A 21,993-nucleotide genomic window follows, 5' to 3' on the forward strand; every position below is an offset into this window, starting at 1 on the left:
CTGTAAATCCTCAATTCCTTATCTGGGCTTTTGTGTTACTGAGATTGGATAAGGGAACTGATACAGATGCTGATTCTTCAGGGCTGCTAGGGGAAAACCAAGTGAAGTTCTCCTTTAGGCATGGTAGAAAGCAGAGTGTCCTGGTTTTGTGTTGGGGATTTTGGTGGTGGTGGTGTTTTTTTGGGTGTTGGGTTTGTGGTGTTGTGTGGTGGTTTGGTTTGGTTTTGTTTGTTTGGGTTTTTGTGTGGGGGTGTTTTTTGGTTTGTTGTTTGTTTGTTTGTTGTTTGTTGTTGTTTGGTTGGTTTTGTTTGTTTGGGGTTTTTTGTTTTATTTTGTTTTTGTTTTGTGTGAGGTCTGGGTTTTTTCTACAGTTTTTTTAGATTGTGCCTGGCTTATCCTTGCTGTGTAAATACAAGGAGTGTGGTGTGACATTTGACTTTGACCTGTTGGACTTTCAGAAATAGTGGGTGTTAGCTGAGTAACACAAGACTGCCGCTTTAAAAACTTGGGCTTAATTTTATTTGCTTTTCTATGCTTGATCATGTGCCTTGTTAACAAAACTGTGCTTCTGTAGAGCTAACATTGCCCTCTTACAGAGGCAGCTAGGTGTGCTGTGGGCAACAGAGGGGCCTTAAGCTGGAGTTTTAGAAAAAACTTCTGGACTATCGCTGAGCAATAGAATAGTTAACCAGTGAGGTTGTATGATCTTTCCTTGTAGGATTTTAAAAGCAAATTAAGCAAACTTGTTCTAGTGTAAAAGGATAGGTCAGATTATATGAACTTTTGATGTACCTTTCGGTCTCTCAGTGTGATGGTTTGAACACTTGAAAATGTATATGGGAGAGAAATCACTGTATTTGTGGGGTTTCCTTTCTGTAATGTTTACCAGCCTGAGGGGAACAACTTATTTTCTTTTTCTGCTTAGGGAAAATCTAATTGATGAAGAATGGTAAAAAACTTGAAAATGGAAAAACAAAACACATCTGTCTTTTCTTCCTCTGTTAAATCTGATGGCTCATTCAGGCTAAATGTAGTGTCTGACTTCCCCTTACAGCAGAACAGGACTTATATATACTGCCAGGTTCTTAAGAGAGGAAAAGTTACCTTTGCAGTCTGTGGGTACTTAAATTTTAATATAACTTATGCCTTCAGAACTTCAAAAGAAAGTCCTGACTGCTGTGGTTTAAAGTTTTGAAGCTTTTCAAGTATTTGAATAAAATGAAAATTCCTTTAGCTGTCAAAGTGTTTTACTGAGTTGAGTGGAAGGCTTTTGTGTTTGAGTTTCAGGTTTGATTAAAGGACAGGGCTGAATATATATTTGGTTAGGAAATTCTAAAGAGTAGCTATCATGATATATCAAGGTGATACATCGTCTAATGGAGATTCTTGAAATACAATTGTTTTTAAACTATGGTTGGTGCTTATTTGAATTTGGATGAACGAATTCAGAGAACTTGAAGACTGAACTGCTGAGTCCAACTGGGCAAGAAGGTTCTTGAGAATATTTTTAAAATGATAAAATATGTAACTAAGTTGTACCAAGTTTGCTGGCAGGCCACATATTTTTGCATCACAATGAGTAATTCTAGTGCAAATTCAATATTAGGTGGAGCAAGAAAATTTACGGACTAGAAGGCTTTTAAAAAGATGCTTTACAGTATAAGGAGCCATTTGTACTGTCAGCAACTCTTGCTGTTATCAGTGAACTCCGGTTTGTGACCATTAGGAGTCTTTCAGCACCACCCAAAGCTCTTCGTAAAGTCTGTTCAAGGAACAGGCAATGCATATTTTTTCTTCAAGATGCTAATATTTTGCCACTGATGCAGAGCAAGTTTGGTACCCAGGCTGTCGTCTCTTATCCTGGGTTAGCTGTGCTAGATGCAGCTGTTTTAAATAGAAATTGGTTTTAGGTGGAAATGAGAAACAGAGCATGCTAATATTAGACATACTTTACTAATTCCTTTGGTCTCTAGGAAGCATTGAAATAACTTACATTAAGGGGATTTTAAATAAAATATATATAAGTGATAATCCCCGTAGTACAGCTTGTTGCAAGCTTGTAAAAAGCAGTTTGCTTTATGGCTGGTGAAGAGATTGTGACTAAAGGCTCTCATTCTGTAAGCCCATGAGTATTCCCTTCCAAAACAGGTGTTCCAAAAAAACCCCAAAACATCTTGGTAAAAGTTCAGGTCCAGCCATATTGTTAGGGGTATGCGTTTACAGAGCATCTGTCAGCAGTTGCATTAATGTAGGTGTTGAGGTGTCATGTAAATTCTCCGGGTAGAAGCTAGTCAGAGCTTTGAAGAAGGCTTTTTTAGTGGTGCTGTCTGTACTCCCCCCTTTAAAGAGTAACATAGTGGAAGGTAGTTCTGCACAAGTAATTTTCAGAGAAGCAGTTCTTGGCTTTTAAAGGGCAGAGTCTTCTTGCCTGGAGGAGAATTTTGGGTTTGTGTTTGCTGGAGCAGTACCGCATGTCTTGCTCATGCTGAGCCTCTTGGTAGGATTCAAGGCTTTGGCAATGCAGATCATGTTCTTGGCTCAAAGAAGTTTGCACAACTGGCAGATATTTAAAGTGTGAGCCAAACAGTACTAACTTGGCTGGCTGCTCAGAAAAGAGAGACTTCAGCACCTGAGCAAGTCAACTTTTCCTTCTGAGCAGTGGCATTTCTAGCTGCCAAGTCGTAGCATCGCAGAATTGGCCCAGCTTTGTGCTTGACTAGACTTGGTCAGTGTACTACAGGATTCCGATGTGCAGCATGCAGAGAAGATTGCTGTTCTTTATTGGCTTTACTTTGCTGGGGGGGGGAAACATCTGCTCTTTCCCATCCTGCCACCTGTAGCAGTGGGTAGGGGGCATTGCTTAGGCGCCTTTCATTATCTCCGTGTGGATGAAGCAGAAGTATTTCTTGGGCTTTCAGCTTTCTTGTGACACAATATCTAAATCTTTCCTTGTTTTTGTATCAGTAATTATAGGTTATCTCTAATGGTGTTCCCTATTGTTAGGAGTTGAAAAAAAATTGTAGTAACACCTTCTTGAAAGAAGTAAACAAAAAGAAGTTATCTTTAAATAGATTAAATTTGTGAAGCAGGTGAATAATATACAGATTTACTTCTGGCAACAGTTAAGATCTTAATTAAAGCTCTTGGAGAATCCCGCTGCTTCTTGCATGGTACACTGTGGTGATTATGCTCACTATGGTGAGTTACTTTAGATAATTATTGCTTTTAATAAAACAAAATTTTTTGAAGGTATTTGCCAGTATACATCTTCCTAGTGAAATGATGACACTATTACAACATGTTTTAATCCTGATGTAGGTCTCAAAACCTTCCCTGTAACTTGTGGCCAGTAGATAGAACCTAGAACAACCTGAAAAACTATTTTTATAATCACAACTTCCCATTGGCAAAAGAAAGTAGATGCTTCTTTCTGAAGCCTCTTTAGGGATTAGGTGGTGCTTTTTCCTGGCTCTCCATTCTTTCCCAAGCTGGCATCTGACTTTTATGTTAGTCACAGTGCAACTTCCATCTTTTTGCTGAGGGAGGCAGGTGGAATTGGATATTTCATATGCTAGGAGAATTCCATGACTGGTATGGAAAGCTTGCACTCTTTGCAAACATATGTAAACATTTAAATGTAGCTAAAGGAAGGGGATATATTCCAAAACCCAGCCAAACCAGGCAGCCTTGTGCCCCCTCTGCCTCTGCCTGCCCTGTGTTAATACTGCATTGGTCAAACAGGCCAGCAGTGCTGCCCTTCAATTTTTATGTACTGCTGACACAGTGCTTAACCGTAGCATCTCAATTGCCTGCTTCATCCAGACATTGATGACCATTTGTAAATAGTTTTTGTGGGCTGTGTCCTGGTTTTCCTCTATTTGAGAAACTATTTGCAGCCTTTACCAGCAGTGGGGATTTGTAGAGGATGTTCAGCAAAGAAGTGATAGATGGTCTGTGGTTGCCATTCTTTCTGTATGTTTTGTATGGTCATGGAAACCTGATCAAACTATGACTTTAGGGAGGCAGCTCAATGAAAGAGAGGTAATTGAGAACGACAGTCTTCTTATCACCTCTCCAAAAGCTAGTTCAGCATGAAGGGGCAGGAGGGCTGATGGGAGTTTGCTTTGCTCTGTGTTGGCTATTGCATTTCATGTGTGACAAAGTTAATATGAAATTCTCAGTTACAGGTAAGCAGGTATCACTGATGTTGGCAGGACACTGCTGCTATGTAGAGCTTAAAACATAGTATAAGTGTTTTAGTTTATATTTTTTTCTGAAAGAGATTTAGGCTAAGTAGAGAAAAGTGAACAGTTGACTTTTGTGATGGTATGAATTGAAAGCAGTCATATTGTAATTCAAATCCATACTGCATGGGGTAAACTCTGGCAGTGTAGGTTGTAGGCAGCCTCTACAGACCTGGTCCTACTTTATCTACTCACTGTTGAATGAATGTGTTTTAGCATAATTCGGTTCTTTTGGTTGGTCTGTTTCTAATTTAGTGTTTTATTGCTTTCTTACAGGCAGGCAGAAGTTCTGAAGGCTGACATGACAGGTAATTGCCTTTATTATACATTTGATCTAGCTGCTAATACTCGATTCCTGTTCCTTATGTTTTTTGTTCCTCAGAATTCTCTGTATCTAAAATGTATGTATTTTTAAAGTTGACTTTGGGTGTTTTAAAGCATTTGGAGATTGAGATCAAGCTACACCTCTTTTCCCAGAGACTCCTGTCCTCACTACCACAGGAACTGGTGTATTTGGGATCAGCAAGGGTCTGGATGGTTTTGAGAAACCTGGTGATGGAAATGTTGATCTGAACACTACCACATGTGTTATGAAAATGCAGCCCGTAGATGTTATGAAATTGTACAAGCTATGTTTTAAGCTGTGTTTATAGGAAATGGTTTATATTAATATTAATGTATCAGCCACACAGTGCAAGCATCTAGCATAAAGTACATCTAGCACAGCTATGCTTACCACCTGTGGTAGCAGGTTGGTTTAGTCCCTGTAGGACCATGAAGTGCTTCGATCTGTCTAACCCAGCAGGAGTGGCTACATTATTGGCAGAAGGGTTTCCCTGGGGTGTGAAGCCCATCCCTTATACTCCCACAGCTCCAGCTCAAGTGATTTTACAAGGCATAGGAAATTCAACTTCGTTACTTGAGATAGCAAGGAGCAGTGTTTGCATTCACCCTCAGTGACGGAAGGCAGATGGCTACCAAAGAGAAAATGGCAAGCATGCAGCAGGACTTGCCCACAGTGTTCTAAATACCAACAGCACTGGCTCCTATTTGGCATCCCTTGATGGATTTCTTCTCAGAGATTTATTATTTTTTTTCAGGCTATCCTGGAAATTTTTCTAAAGAAGTTCTGCAGTTCAGTGACTTACAGAGAATCACCTCCTTCTATCTCTTTTGGTTTTTTTTTGTGGAGCTTTCCTGTTCTGTTTTTTTTTCTTCCAACTTGCCAGCTGCTGCCTTTGGTCATGCTTTGTCCTGGTTTTGTAGGAGACTGGTCAGTCAATCCCCAACCCATATGTAGTTCTTGTATTTCACTATTCTGATGAATCTGTGATAAAAGTGGTTATTTGGCACTGGATATCTTACACTGTGCTATGTTCTTTCATTTGGTAGGTGAGTGAAAAAATCAGAGTAACTCTGTAAACTTGAGTATTACAAAAACTGTTGTGTCCTTTTTGTTGCTCAGATTCAAAGCTGGGTCCAGCAGAAGTCTGGACATCCAGACAAGCTCTACAGGACTTATATCAGAAAATGCTAGTGACCGATTTGGAATATGCTTTAGATAAAAAAGTGGAGCAGGACCTGTAAGTACCTCAATAAATTTGTATGTAATTATATGTAGGATATGTAATCTGGGCAGATGAGCAGGAAACCCTGAGACTTCCAGGAAAGTATTTGTATCCTATGGAATGGCTGTCTTAATTTGTTTTAAAATGAGAGCTGTGCTGTGGGCAAAACATGAGAATCCACTGCAGATTTGATGAAGAACATTCGGTAAGTTAGATTTTATTTCTGGTAATTTAGTAGCAGCCGTCTCATGCAGGAGTGGGTTTTGGTGGGCCAGATGGAAGGGAGAACACTAAGAAACATACATCTTCTGTGCTGTCAGGGAAGGGCTGAAGTTTCTGGAGTTTCCAGAAAGGAGGAAATTTGCATAATGTAATCACCTGGAGCTTTGAGCAAGGTCCAACAGGAGCTAAAGACCATCATTTTAAACCCTCTGAGGTAGGGCTGAGCAGAAGGACAGGTATCAGGAGAGAACTTTAGGGGATGCTCATGGCACATTAAGAGTCGGGGAAGATCCTGCTAGGTGTTCTCCATGCCCTCAGTCCATTCCTTGTGATTTAAGATGCAGACATAGGTTGTAACAGGCTTAGTTAAGAGAAGCATGCAGTTCTTACAGCACTGAGAAGCAAGATGAGTAGTCTGGCTGAGTTGTCCTGCCCATGTCTTCAGTTACTGAGTGATTTTTTTTTAACCCTGGTTTCTACACCCCACATCCTTTCTACACCAAATATGCCTGTTTTTAGGGAGGGAGTGCTATGCTGTGTAAAACGGAACAATTGCAAGCAAATCTTAACGGTGTTACAGAGTTAGCTATATTGTATGAGGATCTGTTTCCCTAGTTAACAGAGGTGAGGAAAGGTAGTTCTTCTGCACTTAACATTTGGAATCTGAATGTTGCCTGGATTTGAATATTCTTCATTTCCGTGTCTGATGCTATGTAATTAAACAGTTCTTGCTTGTTGCTTATGCCATATGTATAAGACACTTCCAGAGTAAAAAGTAAAATGCTTCTCTTGTTTTCAGTTGGAATCATGCCTTTAAAAATCAGATCACGACGCTACAGGGTCAGGCGAAAAATAGAGCAAATCCAAATCGGAGTGAAGTTCAGGCAAACCTTTCTCTGTTCTTAGAGGCAGCTAGTGGCTTCTACACACAGGTGAGTTGCAAAAAGTTTGTTGGCTATGGTATATTTGCACAGCCTGGAAGCAAATGTGCCTTGTGTTACTTGTGTGGGTCCTTTACAAAACTTTGCTGTCAGACCTCTTTTGCCATTCCAGTAATTGCTTATTAGAGATGAGCTCCAATACCATACTAGCATGTCATCTCTTTAAGGAAAGGCAGGAGTGTTAGGTTTAGGTAGGTAAAATCTCTTCCCTTAGCGTAGGAAACTGTTGCTATACTGGATCAAGCAGTATATCTTAGTAACGCTGGTGCTCTCAGTAAAACATGTCTACAAAGCTGGTGATGTGCTTTCTTTCCTTCAGCAGCAGCATCAACTTCATCTGATACTTGAATCTGGTGTTTGTCTCATTGCTCCATGTAAATATAGGAACAACTTAAGTTCTGTTCTAATAGAAACTGCTGTAAAGCCTAAGACTCACTGCTTTGGTTAGAATCAAAGGTCCCTTTAGCAGCAGATTTTTGTCTCTTACAGTAGTCTGCTGTAGTTGCTCAAAGTGAACATGAAGCAGCAGGAAAATGTAGAACAAAACCTCCTTGTTCTAGCTTCTTGTTTTCTGGCTGTACATTTGTTGCCTTCTTGAGCTAGCTTATTTCTGAATTGTTTAGCTATTAGGAGGTCTAGCCTTCATTGACACTCTAGTCCCTTTTGAAGAAATTTAATCTGGATTCTGCAGTGATCTGTGGTGAAGAATTATGTATTTTAATTGTAAATTCTAAGAATTACAATGACACAACTGCAAGCCCAGTAAACTTGCTAATTGATGATTTCATAGTACTCTTGGTTTTTTTTTTTCTTGGTATTGCTCTAGAAATTCCCCTTCACCTTCTCATTCTTACATACGAATTTCTGGGCCATTGTCATAATTCTTTTTCATTTTGAAAAATGTTATACTTCCCCTATGTAGCAAAGAATAAGCAAAGGTAATCAGTTTTGTTCTTGATTTCAGTTATTTAAGAACAAAAATATGTGCAGAATTTGAAAAATGCAGATGCACTGAGGATGTGTGATGGCTTAATGTTTTGTGCTTTATTTGTCCCTTTCTTGCAACTCCTAAACAACATTGATGAGCATTGAGTTAATATTTTCCAAGAACTGTTTTCTGAATAATACCTAACTTAATGCCCACCACAGTTGTACATTTAACTGCGGTGGTTGTCCCAGGTGTATTATTTAGCATCTGCAGCATGCAATATTTTTCTGGCTTTTTGATTGAGACTCCCAGGCTTACATGCACATCTTCAGTCTTAATTCTGTGATGTCTTAATTACATAGAGTTGCAAACTTCAGTAACATTTACTGCTGAATCCCATATCTCAAGTAGTGCTCTGACTAGACTTTGTCATGGCTAGTTTGCACTGTCTTCAGGTTACAACATGCACAGTAGGCCATTCTTGCTGTATCAATTCCTAGTTTGATTCTGAACATCTGCAAGGCAACCCCATTCTCCCACCCCCCAGAATCTGTGTGATTATCTTCCTTTCCCCTTCCCCCCACCCGCAGCATTGTGTTTTGGAAAGTTTCTTATTTGTAGCAGTCAGTTTGACAGGCTGTGTTATGGTTGCCAAGAGTTTTCTACTCTCTCCACTGTTTGTCTTGCAAAAACCTTGTTTTTCCCTTCATTGTATCAGGAAATTTTCTTTCTGTGTATGACACCACAGACTGAGTCGTCTTTCTTTGTTTGCTGTGATGTTAATCGTCCCATTTTTAGTCTAAAGATGTGGCTCAGGCAAGATACCTGCTCTCCGACTGTGAAGCATGTGTAAATGATGCCTTTGAAAGAGAGCATGAATTCTCCTAATTCACCATGTTGGAAGATGTCAAGTTTCTCTCTTATCCACCTTTCATCTGTGAAGTCTTTCTTTGAGATAAAAGAGTAAAAGTGGAGGGAGGTGTAACACAAATCTTTTTCTGCAGCAAGCAAAAGAACTGTGTTGCATATGTAGCCGCTGATGGAGTGGAGTGCACATCTCTGTCAGCCCTGGGCTTTCTATATGGGTTTAGCTGGAAGTGGAACTCTGCTGCAGGTCTATTTTATTTGGAGAATATGTTCCCAGCTGAGAGAAAGTCTGTCAATTCTCACTTACATTTTTAACGCTGCAGCACAGTGGAGCAATACTTTTAATCGCCATGTGGTTACTGTTACTTTGCAGAGTATTTGCCAGAGTCCATTAAGAAATTAAAAAACATGAATTAGAATGTCAAAGTTCAGGTTTTCCTTTAATCAGCTTTTCAGATATTTGACCAAGTAGTTGATGCCTTGTTCTTTGAAAGAGTCTCACTGTTAGCTTAGCACAAATATTTATTTACAAGCCTGCTGCTGAACTGTTAGCCACTATTGCCTTGCCTACAAACTTGGTTTTATTCTGGCTTCTCTTTAAAGTCTGTCAGGACAGTCCTGTTTCTTATGTTGGAACAAGCTACTTTGGAGGTTGATTGGTATTCCTTTCTATTATTTTCAGAGAATGGTGTTGCTTCATCAAGGTATAAAAAAAAAGACTGTTCCTCTTGAATGTCCTGTTTAAAAATCCCAGCAAACCAAACAAATCCCAACAAGATTTGTACTGATGCATGCTTGGTAATTTAAGTGTCATGGGAATTGCATTGCTTACTCGTTTGAGATACACAGCTATTTCTTACAGAAAAGAAGTAAAACACTTTGTGTTTCTGGGCAGAATAATGCAGCATGAGGTTCAATGCCTTCAATATGGAGAATGTAAATTAAAGTCTCACTTTTAAGTAACTCAGGCTTGTTCACTTCAAATATACTTAGTTAATCCATGCCTCTAATAAATGCTCTGTTTTATCAATTGTTTCAGTGCCTTGCTGATTAATGTCTCTACCTGCTACTAAACTGGACCTGTTTTTCTAGTTATTACAGGAATTGTGCACAGTTTTTAATGTAGACTTGCCATGTCGTGTAAAGTCTTCCCAGCTGGGAATCATTAGCAATAAGCAGACGCACACCAGCGCCATAGTCAAGCCGCAGTCTAGCTCATGCTCTTACATCTGCCAGCACTGCCTTGTTCACCTTGGAGATATTGGTGAGTTTTTGAAGGAAAAAGAGGTGGGACATTGCATACAGACCTCACTTAGAGGGGTCTGTACATGCCATGGGCAGCTGCTGGACCAAGTGTGCTCCAAGATGAGTAGCTTATAGGTAATTGTATGTTTGATGGTTGCTGCACGAGGAAAGGTCTGGAAAGTAATGCTGTTAGATTTCTCTAATACATGTTACATATTAACACATAGCGACAGTCAAAACTAGTTTTCTAGTGATTTGCTAGAATCTGTCTTTTAGCATGCTAATCATGTTAGAGCTGGTAGGCATAGTGAAATGTTGAAACCTGTAACAGTTACAAAAGCTTGTTGCAGCAGGCTAGCATACTTCTCCATTTCAGAACATTACTCTTGAAACTTTTAGAAAATCAACGGTTAGAAATCTAGCCTTTCATAAACGAGGTTTCTTTTTTATGTAAGTTCAACAGGTTTATTTCATTGTTGATTAGAGTAGAATTATGTGTTGTAGAAAGTTCTCTTTTCTCAGGAATCTGCAGTTGCTTTTGGAACAACCTAAAAGTAGATCTAGTTGCTGATTTTGCAAAGAAGTATGAAAAATATCTGTAGCTCTCTGGATGTGTTGCTGTTGGCACAGCGTCTTTCTACATAGGAACTTATAAGATGTGACATAGGATCTGAGGAAAAACAACCACTTCACAATTCAGCGAGTTGAATCTTCATGCTATTTGGTATAATTGTATGTTCTGACATATTTCTAAAATAATAATGAAATGTTCTTTAGGTAAATTGGTTATATTAAAGTAAGTGCAGGAGAGTTGAATTTTATGCCTCAACTTGGTCTTTCTTTCTTTGCTCAGCTCGCTATAGGAATCAGACCAGCCAGGCAGAGTCTTACTACAGACATGCAGCTCAGCTTGTCCCATCTAATGGTGAGTCTGGGATACCTTTTAGGTTCATAATTCCGAAGGAAGATGGGGTACTGCTTTTCTCGTGTGGTAGTTGGAAACTTGGTGCAACAAAGCCTTACCCGTTGATAACTCATTTGTACAATAGTTGTTTGCTTGATCTGTGTCACTTTTCTTCTTTTTGTGAAGATGTAGAAACAAAGCAGATAATACACAGCTTCATTCTAAGGCTTCATTACTGCTATGTTACACTCTCTTACATTCACACACTATAAATTACAATTAAGGAAAAAATTGTCTACCACCAGCCTTTGGGGTTTTGTTTTTTTCTTAGATTGTTTGTTCACTTTACAACTTGTAAAGGTCAGCAGCTAAAACCAGATTTTTCAGGTTGCTTATGCAAGTTAATAGCCTCTTTAGTTCAGAGATCTATTTTTTTAGCTATTGGCTTACAGTGATCCAAAATGTAGGGATGGTGAGAGAAGGATAAATCTTTTTTTGAGCCAGGCTGCTGAAACCAGTAATTCAGTTTATTAGCCAATTACATTCTAACTGAAAAATTCTTTGTATTCTAACTATAGAAATTTCTACTGTATAGGCAAAAAAAGTGAAAAACTCTTGACAGTTCACTTTGCCTAAAACTGGGCTAGGTTTTGACAGTATCTTCTTATTTAAAGGATGTGTGGTTTAAAAAAGAAAGAAACAAACAAACCCAAAACCAGGAAAAAAACCCCAAACAAAAATCTCAAATCAAAACCAAGAAAAAAAACCCACAACCCCCCAGCCCCCCCAAAAAATAGGCCACACCAAAAAACCCCCAGCAAACCAACCCAGTCCCCGCACCCCAAAACAGCTCCACTGGTGACCTATCTTCCCCCTGCTCCCCTCCCCACAAAAAAGCCCCAAACACAAAAAAACCAACCCCCAAAACCAAAACAAAAAAGAACAACCAACTCTGTTTGCTTTTCAAGAGACTCCACTTGCCCTGAAATCTGGCATGCCTCACTCCATTCACTCCATGACAACTTGATGGACAATGTCTTTTTCTCCCTTAGGTCAGCCTTATAATCAGTTGGCTATTCTAGCTTCCTCCAAAGGAGACCACTTGACCACAATTTTCTACTACTGCAGAAGCATTGCTGTGAAGTTTCCTTTCCCAGCTGCCTCCACTAACCTACAAAAAGCACTTTCTAAAGCACTGGAGAGGTAAGACTATAATGTATTGTGATCAGATAAGATGGAGAAGATTTCATCCAGATGTACCTCCCTTGCCAGAATTTATTCATATTCGGTAGCAGAAACAGAAGTTCCTCAACCCCCCATCGAGTGAGAACATCCTTACATGTATGGAACAAAGAATGGTTTGTATCTGGGATGCTTCTGAGTGTGAATAGTGAATGCAGGAAATGAAGCTTATTGTGCCAACATGACAAAGCACCTTTGCATGGACATTCCTTCTTTCTTAAATATCACAGAAAAAGTATGTAATGCTATATAGAGCTGTGTCTAATTCCAAAGACTGAAGTTGGGTATTTTTGTTCTGAATGTAGTCGTGATGAGGTGAAGACTCGATGGAGTGTGTCTGACTTCATCAAGGCGTTTATTAAATTCCATGGCCATGTGTACCTAAGTAAAAGCTTGGAGAAGCTGAGCCCTCTTCGAGAAAAGCTAGAAGAACAATTCAAGGTTAGTTCTAACAACATATTAATTAGCATATTGAGGAGAGTATTTTTAGCAGCTGACTTCTGAAATTATAGCCCAATAGTAACTTATTCACCTGCTAAAATAAAGGAAGCCCAAGTATCCAGTTATGGAAGGTTTGCGTCGCAGCTAACACTGGATTCTGAAGTCACCAGATGTTGACTTCTGCAAACAGTAGGGATTTTTCCCATTTGACATGTGGTGTGTTGTTAGTGGAGGTGCAGGAAAAATTGATGACCCTTGTTGATTCTCTGCTCTTTAACCTGGATGATTCTTGGATACTTGTGAAAAGAACTTGATTCATCTGGGAAGTTCTAGCTCAGTTGCCTAAGGAATTTTGAGAACTTTGTTTTGGATGGTGTTCATTCACTCCCACTAGTTAAGGCTGCTTTTAATCTTCCTCAGACAGCTTGGCTCTCCTGTCAGTGGTTTGCCTTTAAAAAGTGTTCCAGTACAAGCTTAATTTGTGTATAGACAAGAACTGTTCAGAACATGTTTCCTCTGGAAAATCCAGGAGTACCTATTAATTATATAGCCAGCTCATTAAGCTGGGCAACATAGCAAAGATTGAAACAAAGAGAATTCTATGAGATATTTATACAAGGTAGTACAATTTCAAAGAGGACATTATATTAACTGTTAGGTGCCTTTTGGAAACTGATCTGCTTCAGCATCTTCATTTGTGTAAATGAGCAGGTAGTATGGATATTTTCAATAGAGAATTGGTGCTTTTCCGAATTAAAAAAGGGGAAAGTGGTCTTAGCAATATAAAGAATTACAAATGTTTTTTACAGTGTCTTTTTGCATTTTGCATTGAATTGGGCTGCTATAGCTAGGTCCAAACTGTCTTTGAAATAAATAATAAAAATAAAATCAACCCCCTAAACCCACAAAACTTGTTGTGAATTGTATTAGTTCTGACTGAGCTGCTTGAACACTTGGATATAAAGTTTTTTCAAAATTAAATAATTTTATCTCTGTGTGTGTGATGTTGGCTCTTGAGCTAGTACTGCTTTTTCCACAGTGCTTCTAATCAATAATTATGAGCATTGCTCAGGCATGTGGAACAGCAGAGCATTTTTCTGAACTGATCCAGGGTGTTAAAATAGAGTTAATTGAGCTCTGCTTTGTTGCTTAGATTACTTTTTTGTTTGTTATGCAACATAAGGCTTAATTTACTAGAGAGCAACTCTTCTGACTTAAATGGATTGAATGTGAATGTGAAATTGGCTGTGTGGTAGATAATCACTTTGTGGCTGATTTTAACTCTGAATGAGGAGGGCAGTTGTAGAGTTAGGAGTGTTCTTGATTCTGCTGCTGAGAGCCCTGCCAGTTTGAGTTGTTGGCTTCATGCCCTTACATAAAAATCAAGCTTGAACACGGAGCTCAAACCTTTTCTTAATGCTTATGCTGGTTAATCCACTTGCTGCCCTGACAGTGTCCAAAGACAAGTTGGTTGTAGTTTAGGATATGTCCTTTTTTTCACAATGCTCAAAAAACCCATCAAAGTTTCTTGTTCTGCTCTGAGAAAGGTGTTTTTTATGGCATAGTTGCTGAAAAGCATTTGTAACTAGCCTGTGCTATTTTAATCCACCATGGCATTCCATGACCCATGAAGTCAGATGTGGAATTAGTCTTTAATACATAACCACACAGTAGTTAAATTTTCCTGGGGCATTTTTTTAAAATGTCACCTTCTCCTTGCTGCTGCTTCAGCAGGTACAGTGGATATACGTGCCTTGGCAGATCTTGCAGTTGCATTGCAGTGCTGTGATTGTACATGGAAGTTGCGCTTGCTCTGAAAGAGAACCATGTCTGAGGACTGTTGATTTGTTGTGCGTATTAGTTGGTGTATAAGCAAAAACCTTGGGCTTAACAGTAGACATCTGTCCAGGTCCTCCTGGAAAGCCCAGTGCTGTGCTAATAGGGATGACTGAAAATAAAATCTAGAATATATGTTGCCTCAAGGGCAGAAGCATTAGTCAAGCAGTGAAGTAGCAACTACTAATCTTTTCAAGTGTGTGCTTTACATATATAAATAAATATAATGTTCCTGTGTCTATTACAGAGGTTGTTATTCCAAAAGGCCTTCAATTCCCAGCAGTTAGTACATATTACTGTTATCAATCTGTTTCAACTACATCACCTGCGAGACTTCAGCAATGAAACAGAGCAGCACAGCTACAGCCAGGATGAGCAGCTCTGCTGGACACAGTTACTGGCTCTCTTCAGTACGTATGAAAACTAATCGAATTTTGTGTGGGTTGTTTTTTGGTGGGGTTTTCTGGGGTTGTTTGTTTTTGTTTGTTTGGGTGGGTTTTGGGGTGGGTTTTTTTTTCATTTTTATATGGAATCCATTAGTAATTTGCTGTCAGCATCTAGCTTAGTGGTTGTGTGAGGTAAGTGATGAGACTAGACGTTATGGAAGAAAGTGAAGAGAGAAGATGGTTGCAAAGGGATCCTTTATGTCTAGCAATGCTGGCTAACATGGGATTTATGTGCCTGAAACTCAGCATCTTTTTCCTGGTTCTGAAAGAACATTTTAACTTGGGTGCAAAGTTTGATCCAGCTTGGCAGCGGGCAGTATGCCACTTGGGGAGCTGCTCCTCTGTTGGCCACAGTGCAGTTTGAGTTGCTTTGAATGGGGCTAATTCTAGTTCAGCAGAACTGAAGTTGAAGCTGAATTAGGACCTCAAGTGCGTCTGTGCTCTGGATAACATTAACTAGATAAGTGGGACAGCAGAGCATTTTAGACTCTAGCCACATAATGCATATTTCCTTAACCTAATCCAGCCTATGATCAGCTTGGCCTTGTTTGTAAACACCTAGATTTCTGAATGGCTGAACTCCAGATTCTGTTCTGGGATTGAGTCTGAAAACACCATGGTCACCATGGTGTGGTTACTGCTTCTCAGTTCATATCCTCTAACAGGCCTGAGCTGGGTGCCTGCTTGCAGAGCTAACTCAGTGGATTTGTGTACCTGCTGACTGGAGAAGTGGATAAAATGCAGGTAGATAGTTGAGTTGGTAATTTCTAATAAATAAAGAACAAATATTTTTGTAATGGGCTTGTCTCACTGGATTTTGTTAACTTAACCAAAATGATTTGTCATGACATTTGAAAAGTCGAGGGAGGAAAAATGCCAAGATTCTGCTTCATGGTAGAAAGCTCTTTATTGATAAAAAGATGTTCTGATCTCTGGTGGATTCTATAAGTAAATTGGCTGCTTTGTTCTAAGGAACTAGCTCCTAAAGATAGGATTTAATGGGTGGAATGTGTTTGGGTTATTTGGTCAACTTTAAAGTGTCATTCCTGCATTGTTTGTTTTTGTCCACCCTGTCCCCTGCATCCCCTGTTTCTAGTGTCCTTTCTTGGAGTTCTGTGCAAGTGTCCTTTACAAAATGACTCCCAGGAGGACTCTGGGGCTGCATATCCTCTTCCAGCTGTGAAGGTTTCAATGGACTGGCTGAAACTTAGACCCAGTGTTTTCCAGGAGGCAGTGGTTGATGAAAGACGGTAGTGAGTGTTAATCTTTCTTTTGATACATTTATTTGTATCAAAATGTATTTATTTGATACATTTAATTGTATAAATTAATAATAACTGATGATAAACAAATTAGTAATGGGAAAAATGATCATATAACTTACTGTTACAGACATCGAAATGATAGAAAGTAGATGTGCTAAAAAATCAATAAAACATGAGATTTGTGGAGTACATGAGCAAATTCAATGTTTTAATTAGCTTTAGGTTTGCATGTAACTTTAAAATCAGAGGGATCTACTTTATGATGTCTGACTTGAGCTTAACTAACGAGTGTAGCTTTAGTCTAATCTGTTGTAATGATTTCTCTGATTTATTGAGGTAGGTAGCAGGAGAATACTTCCATTAATTTCATACATTAAGCCATCTCTTGGGCAGTACTGGAACCTGGTTTTGCTGGCTCCTCATCCATGAATTAATTTAGTAAAGGACATCTTTAAATGTCAACATAGACATTACTGTTCTGGACTGTTACTCTGATTTTTCACTTCTGCTTCTAATCTTATAAATTTAGGCTTAAATATTTCAGAACTTGTCAACTTTTTCTATAGCCTGTTAACTTTTCATGTATTATAGCAATTCAGTAAAGTATTTCTAACTTGAAAGATGTTTCTTCAGATTGGAGTGACTGTTACTGACATAGTTGGATGAGTATTTTTCCTGTGATGGCCACTATAAGGAAAAGAGTGCAAAACTAGCTGGCTTAGCTGATCTTGTGCAGTGTGCCACAGTGGTTTCAGCTCTCTTGGCAGTGTGTGCTGTAAGATGCTATTCTAGCTCAAGGCTCACATTTGCTGTACATTGACGTATGCGAAGCACAGGTCCCTATAACTTCACCTTACTAAATGAGTAATAAGACTCCCTGAAATGTGGGCAAATCCTAAAACCCTGGAGCTTTGGGAACTTCAATTTCAGAGTTCCTGAAGGCAAGATAAGGAAAACAGGAGTTCACAAATTGTTCTGAGATGGTAATAAGTATTACTGTATGCATATTCTCAAGGAAGACTTTATATCAGTTTTTTAACAGGAAAGATAATTACTTGATTCAAAGTAGTCCTTGCAGAGAGGAGATGCAGGCAGTAATTTATGCAGTATCAAAATGAATCTTCAGGTGTGAATGTATATTTTTTTTTTTTAGTTAGCCGGAGTAGGTTCTAACAGCTGTAAAATCATAGGTGAACTTGAAAGATAGGTACTACTAAGATTTGTCAAAATGGGCATTAGTAGCCATTGCCTTTGTTGGCTCTTAAAAGATCCGTTAGTCTTCCCCATTATTTGTGAGGGTGAGGGTTTTTTTTATTTCTATTGGAAGATCCGAAGAGAAGTAATTCTTTGCAGACTGCACAAACACACACAGCTTTATTGGCTTCTCTTTAATAACCTTATGTCTGTTTTCTATTGAAAAGTCTTCCTTACTCTGAGTAATGTAATTGTGCTCTTGGTTCAAGAAATAATCCTTAGACCTTCTTAAACTTTCACTTCTCCCCGCTATTCTTATCATTTTCCTGTGGATACTTAATCCTACCCCAAACTGAACAAGCCTCTGAAATAGGAAGTAAACATGTTTACCTAGAAAAGTAGATGAATTTGAAAGCAAGGACTGAGGACAGAAATGACTGTATTGATACTAGTGTGTTGTCTTTGGAAATGAGTTTTGCAAACCTGCTCTGTGGAAGCCACAGCAGGTCTAGGTTTTCATGTGTGTCACCATGTCACTCTTCTTTAGGAATCTTTTATTATGGAATCGCATTACTTCAAATACTGTACAGGAAGGCTGCAATTCACTGTAGGTTGCAACAGACTTGCACTGTCCTTTTCTTCCTTCTCCTGTTCCTTGTCAGTCATGGAAAGGAGCTATTGCTTAGTGGAGTGTAGAGAATAAGCATAAACATAATGACTGCAGTCTCTGCGATGGTGCAAGAAGGTAGATGATCTCAGGCTTTCAGGTGCACGTTGAATTCTCCAATCCAGGTACTGGATGGTGACGCACAGACTTGCTGTGGGAGGACAGATTCATTTCACTAACACTGAGCACAGTGAGCCCCTTCCTAAAATAGTTTTTTGTTGCCTCCATGGGCTTTTGGTGCCCATCACTAAAGCACAAGGAGCTTTTAAAAAATAGAAGGCAGCCTCTTGGTGGCAGTTAAATATTAATCACCTATGCAGTGATCGTTGTGATTTTTAAATTGCTTGCTCCAGGGCCTTTGGAAAGAATTTCCAGTCATTTCTTGTACTGGCATTGCCACTGCAAGGCAGGGAGACTGCCAGTTAACCTCTAGTTTAATGGTCTTACTCAGTGCAGCCCTTACTTAGACCTTCTTTCCTTTCTGGTAACTGTTCCAGTGCTACAGTATAGTGTTTGTGTTCACAGAACAGAAGTAATTCTGAACTGCTGTATCTTGATCAATTGTTTTGTTTCCCACTGATTAATTTACTGTGCCTTGAGAGTAGTCTGCTTTGGGCTGGAGAACATGAATTGCAAACAGGTGCTCTGAATGTTTGCTCATGCAACAGGTTCGTCTAATTAAATTCATAGCAGGCTTTCTAACTTGCTGAATAATGAAAACTATGCTGCGAGAGCCTTAGTAACTTTAGATTTGATTTATAAAAATATTCTTTCAAGAAAGTAATCTATTCCCTAACACTTGAGAGAAACTTTACTTTTTCTTGGAAATCAAAAGATAAATAGAAGTTGTGACTGTAATGGAGTTCAATGTTTCCTTGGAAAGGCGAATAGTTTCTGTGTTTTGTAGTTTTTACTTATGGTTTGTCTGTTTTCTGATTTGTAGCATATGGCCCTGGCTGATTTCACTTCTAAACAGCTTCCAGCCTCATGAAGAAGATCTATCCAGTAATAATGGTAAAGACACTTCTAGTCTGTGCTGTAAAGAACTGGGAACAAATCACATTTTTTCTGATGGTGTGGGGAACTGCATTTGAAGAGCAAACAAGGAAGCTAGTTGCCTTCTAGTATTAGTGCATATGAATACTTTGCAAATGCTGCTTTCTTGTGCTGAGCAGACTTTGCTCTACTTTGTTGTTCCTGAGCTCCTCAAATTGCAGGGTGGACCAGTACAATTAAGCATGTTAATAAAAAGCTTTACTATGTATAGTGACCTTGCTGAGGTATCTACTTAGGATACTGTACTCAATGCTTTCATGCTTTCTTTATGCTGTTTACTCTCTATTTGTTAGCAACCCCCCTTCCAGAAGAATTTGAATTGCAAGGATTCTTGGCTCTGAGGCCCTCATTCAGGTGGGTGACAGCTGAAGGGAGACTGTACTTTTGCTGTTGTTACTACTTTGGTAGACATTGACATGTTCTCTACAGTGTCTTATTTACGGATATTTACAACAGTATGGATTGAAGTAGGTATCTTTTCAAAACAACTGTAACAGACTATGTAGAAAAACTAAGGAAAGTCATAGGCTAAAACTTTTTTTGTTTTCTTTTGCTCATGACATTTTTGGTTTTCTTCTGTAGTCTTCAGACTAGTAAATTGAAAGAGAAAAATGTAAGAAGTGAGGATAGGAATACTTTTATATGAAAACTGGTTGATATGTTTTTATTTTATTATTTTTTACTGTTTTTAACTGTATCCCTGTACCTAACATCATGCACAAAAGCTGACTAAGTATTAGACTTTTTTCTCACTCAGCTATTACTTATTTGATTTTCACACAGATGAGCCTTTGGCCTTTTGTTTAAAAAAAACAAAACTCGAGCACCATACCTCTTTAATGTAGATGCATCTTACCAGAAGAGAATTGTGTCTGTAAATCAGACATGTAACAGTCATGTTTAGAATAGCATCTGGTCGAATTTCAGAGTTTATAATAAAGTAATGCTGACCAGTTGTGTTTCTAAAGAAATAAGGTGTTGCAGAGTAATTGTGTAATTAATATTATTCTCTCTTCTATGTCAATTCTAGGAACTTGGATTTTTCCAAAGGTCACCAGGCAATTACAGGAGATAAGGAAGGGCAACAGCGTCGGATACGGCAACAGCGTCTGATCTTCACAGGCAAATGGATTGCTGATAACCAGCCAAGGTAATTGCAGGTAGCTTCTCTGTGTTTCGCTTGCTGCTGTAATGCAGGTAATGCAGGTGCTAGTTATAAATGTTACTTTTCTCAGTATTCAGCACAGTGATCAGATATAACATAGATACAAGATGCTGACAGTGCTAATAAAATGTTCTGTGGTGTGCCATTGCTTCATAGGCCGATTATGTTAATGAATGTATTTGGAGTAATGTACTTGCTTTTCAATTCCTTTTTGTCTTTTTCAGGTTAATTCAGTGTGAAAATGAGGTAGGAAAGCTGTTGTTTTTGACAGAAATCCCGGAGCTATTACTAGAGGACCCTAGTGAAGCCAAAGAGAATCTCAGCTTGCAGGAAACATCTATTGCAGAGCCGCTATCTACAGATGGGAGCCCTGGACTCAAATCAGTTCTGTCTTCTGGCAGAAGCCTGAATAACAACTGTGATTCAGGAGAAAAACCAATGGTCACATTCAAAGAGAACATCAAGCCACGGGAAATTAACAGAGAGCAAGGGCGAATCTATCCCCCTAAAGATGTAGGTAGGGAAAGACGGGACTATAGCAAAGGAATAGTAGTCAATAAGAATGATGGAAAGAAGGATAACAATAAAAGAAAGAATGAGACCAAGAAATGTGGCTTGGATAAGATGCCAGAAGCAGGAAAGCAGAATGTGGCAGTTCAGGTAAGCCTTTAGATCAAAGGGATACTGTGTCTTAGGTGGTACAATGTTTGTGTCAGGACTGTCACTGCTTATGCAGAGTACGGTAGAGTCAGGGTCTCACTGTGGACCCTACAGGTACGGCTAATGCACAAGAAACATATAAACACATCTGTCTCAAAGATCAGGTATTAGTGACCTTTGTGTCTCTGGCCTTTTCCTTGATGTTGTCTCAATTTGTTGGGGAGGAAAAGATAGGGGAACAATGAAAGGTGATTTTGCTGTGTTAACTGTTTTAAAATCCAGCCTTCTACCTGCTGTTACTCAGATTTTTCAGGGTACCAAGGCAGTTCACAAGACCAGGTTATAGTCGTGCTCTTACCTATGCTACAGTCTGTTGTGAAGGAACTTGGTACTCTGCATTTTCAGTTCAGTTGACTTGTGCACATGCAGTAAATTGAACACATTGCAAAAGCACCAATTGTAAATATACAATAAGATCTTCTGTACTGTGTGTGCAGTCAAGTGGCCCTTTGTGGAATAGGGAAAGCCACACTGCTCTTAAATCGTAAATATGTGCTCAGGCACATTAGTGTGAAGAATTTCAGGACTGATCTGATCTGTACCTGGATAGTTTGACTGCATCTCAGTCAAACTATCTAATGACATCTGGAGGCATTTAATGATATGATGAAGACTCTTTATTATTCCCCTAGAGAAACAGTGTCAGTTCTTCACTGTTCTTGCAAGTGGAAATTATTTCCTAATGTGTTTCATCTTCCTTTCCTCTGTGTGAGCCTATTACTACTTCCCAGGACAGGTGTGCAGAACAAATTAAGTCTTCCTCTTTGCAACTGCTCTGAAGACCTGTCTTGTTTTCCCTAGGCTAAGCAAACCAGCTCTTTCTGTCTTTCCAGCTTATGTCATTAGGACCCTTGGATCATTCTTGTTTTCCTCCTGATTATTTGCTATTAAACATCATTACAAAATGGAAGGCCAGAACTGGCAATGTTAGCCAGTTGTGTTAGGAGGGTGTCCCACCAAGGGGTGTAAAGGGGAGTAGCCCACAAAAAGTGTGTGGCAGTTGTGGGTCACCAGACAAGATTCTGGTATCTGAAAGCCAACA

General features: G+C 39.1%; 1 protein-coding gene across 4 annotated transcripts in view; it reads left to right on the forward strand.

The window, feature by feature from the left end:
• Window positions 1-21,993, forward strand: part of SMG7 (SMG7 nonsense mediated mRNA decay factor) — a 66,943-nt gene that overhangs the window by 16,086 nt on the left and 28,864 nt on the right. For all 4 annotated transcript variants that reach the window (XM_061452083.1, XM_061452085.1, XM_061452084.1 and 1 more), the window contains exons 2-14: window positions 4,521-4,552; window positions 5,710-5,827; window positions 6,834-6,966; window positions 9,863-10,034; window positions 10,869-10,940; window positions 11,972-12,122; window positions 12,467-12,602; window positions 14,686-14,848; window positions 15,981-16,137; window positions 18,954-19,024; window positions 19,360-19,420; window positions 20,097-20,216; window positions 20,456-20,891. In XM_061452083.1, coding sequence (XP_061308067.1) covers window positions 4,521-4,552; window positions 5,710-5,827; window positions 6,834-6,966; window positions 9,863-10,034; window positions 10,869-10,940; window positions 11,972-12,122; window positions 12,467-12,602; window positions 14,686-14,848; window positions 15,981-16,137; window positions 18,954-19,024; window positions 19,360-19,420; window positions 20,097-20,216; window positions 20,456-20,891 — 1,822 coding nt within the window. The remainder of the gene's footprint in view (window positions 1-4,520; window positions 4,553-5,709; window positions 5,828-6,833; window positions 6,967-9,862; window positions 10,035-10,868; window positions 10,941-11,971; window positions 12,123-12,466; window positions 12,603-14,685; window positions 14,849-15,980; window positions 16,138-18,953; window positions 19,025-19,359; window positions 19,421-20,096; window positions 20,217-20,455; window positions 20,892-21,993) is intronic.

This window comes from Pezoporus flaviventris, unplaced genomic scaffold (genome assembly GCF_033815535.1).
Source record: "Pezoporus flaviventris isolate CSIRO_AGI_PZ_B2104156 unplaced genomic scaffold, CSIRO_AGI_Pfla_v1 ptg000013l, whole genome shotgun sequence".
Lineage (NCBI taxonomy): Eukaryota > Metazoa > Chordata > Aves > Psittaciformes > Psittacidae > Pezoporus > Pezoporus flaviventris.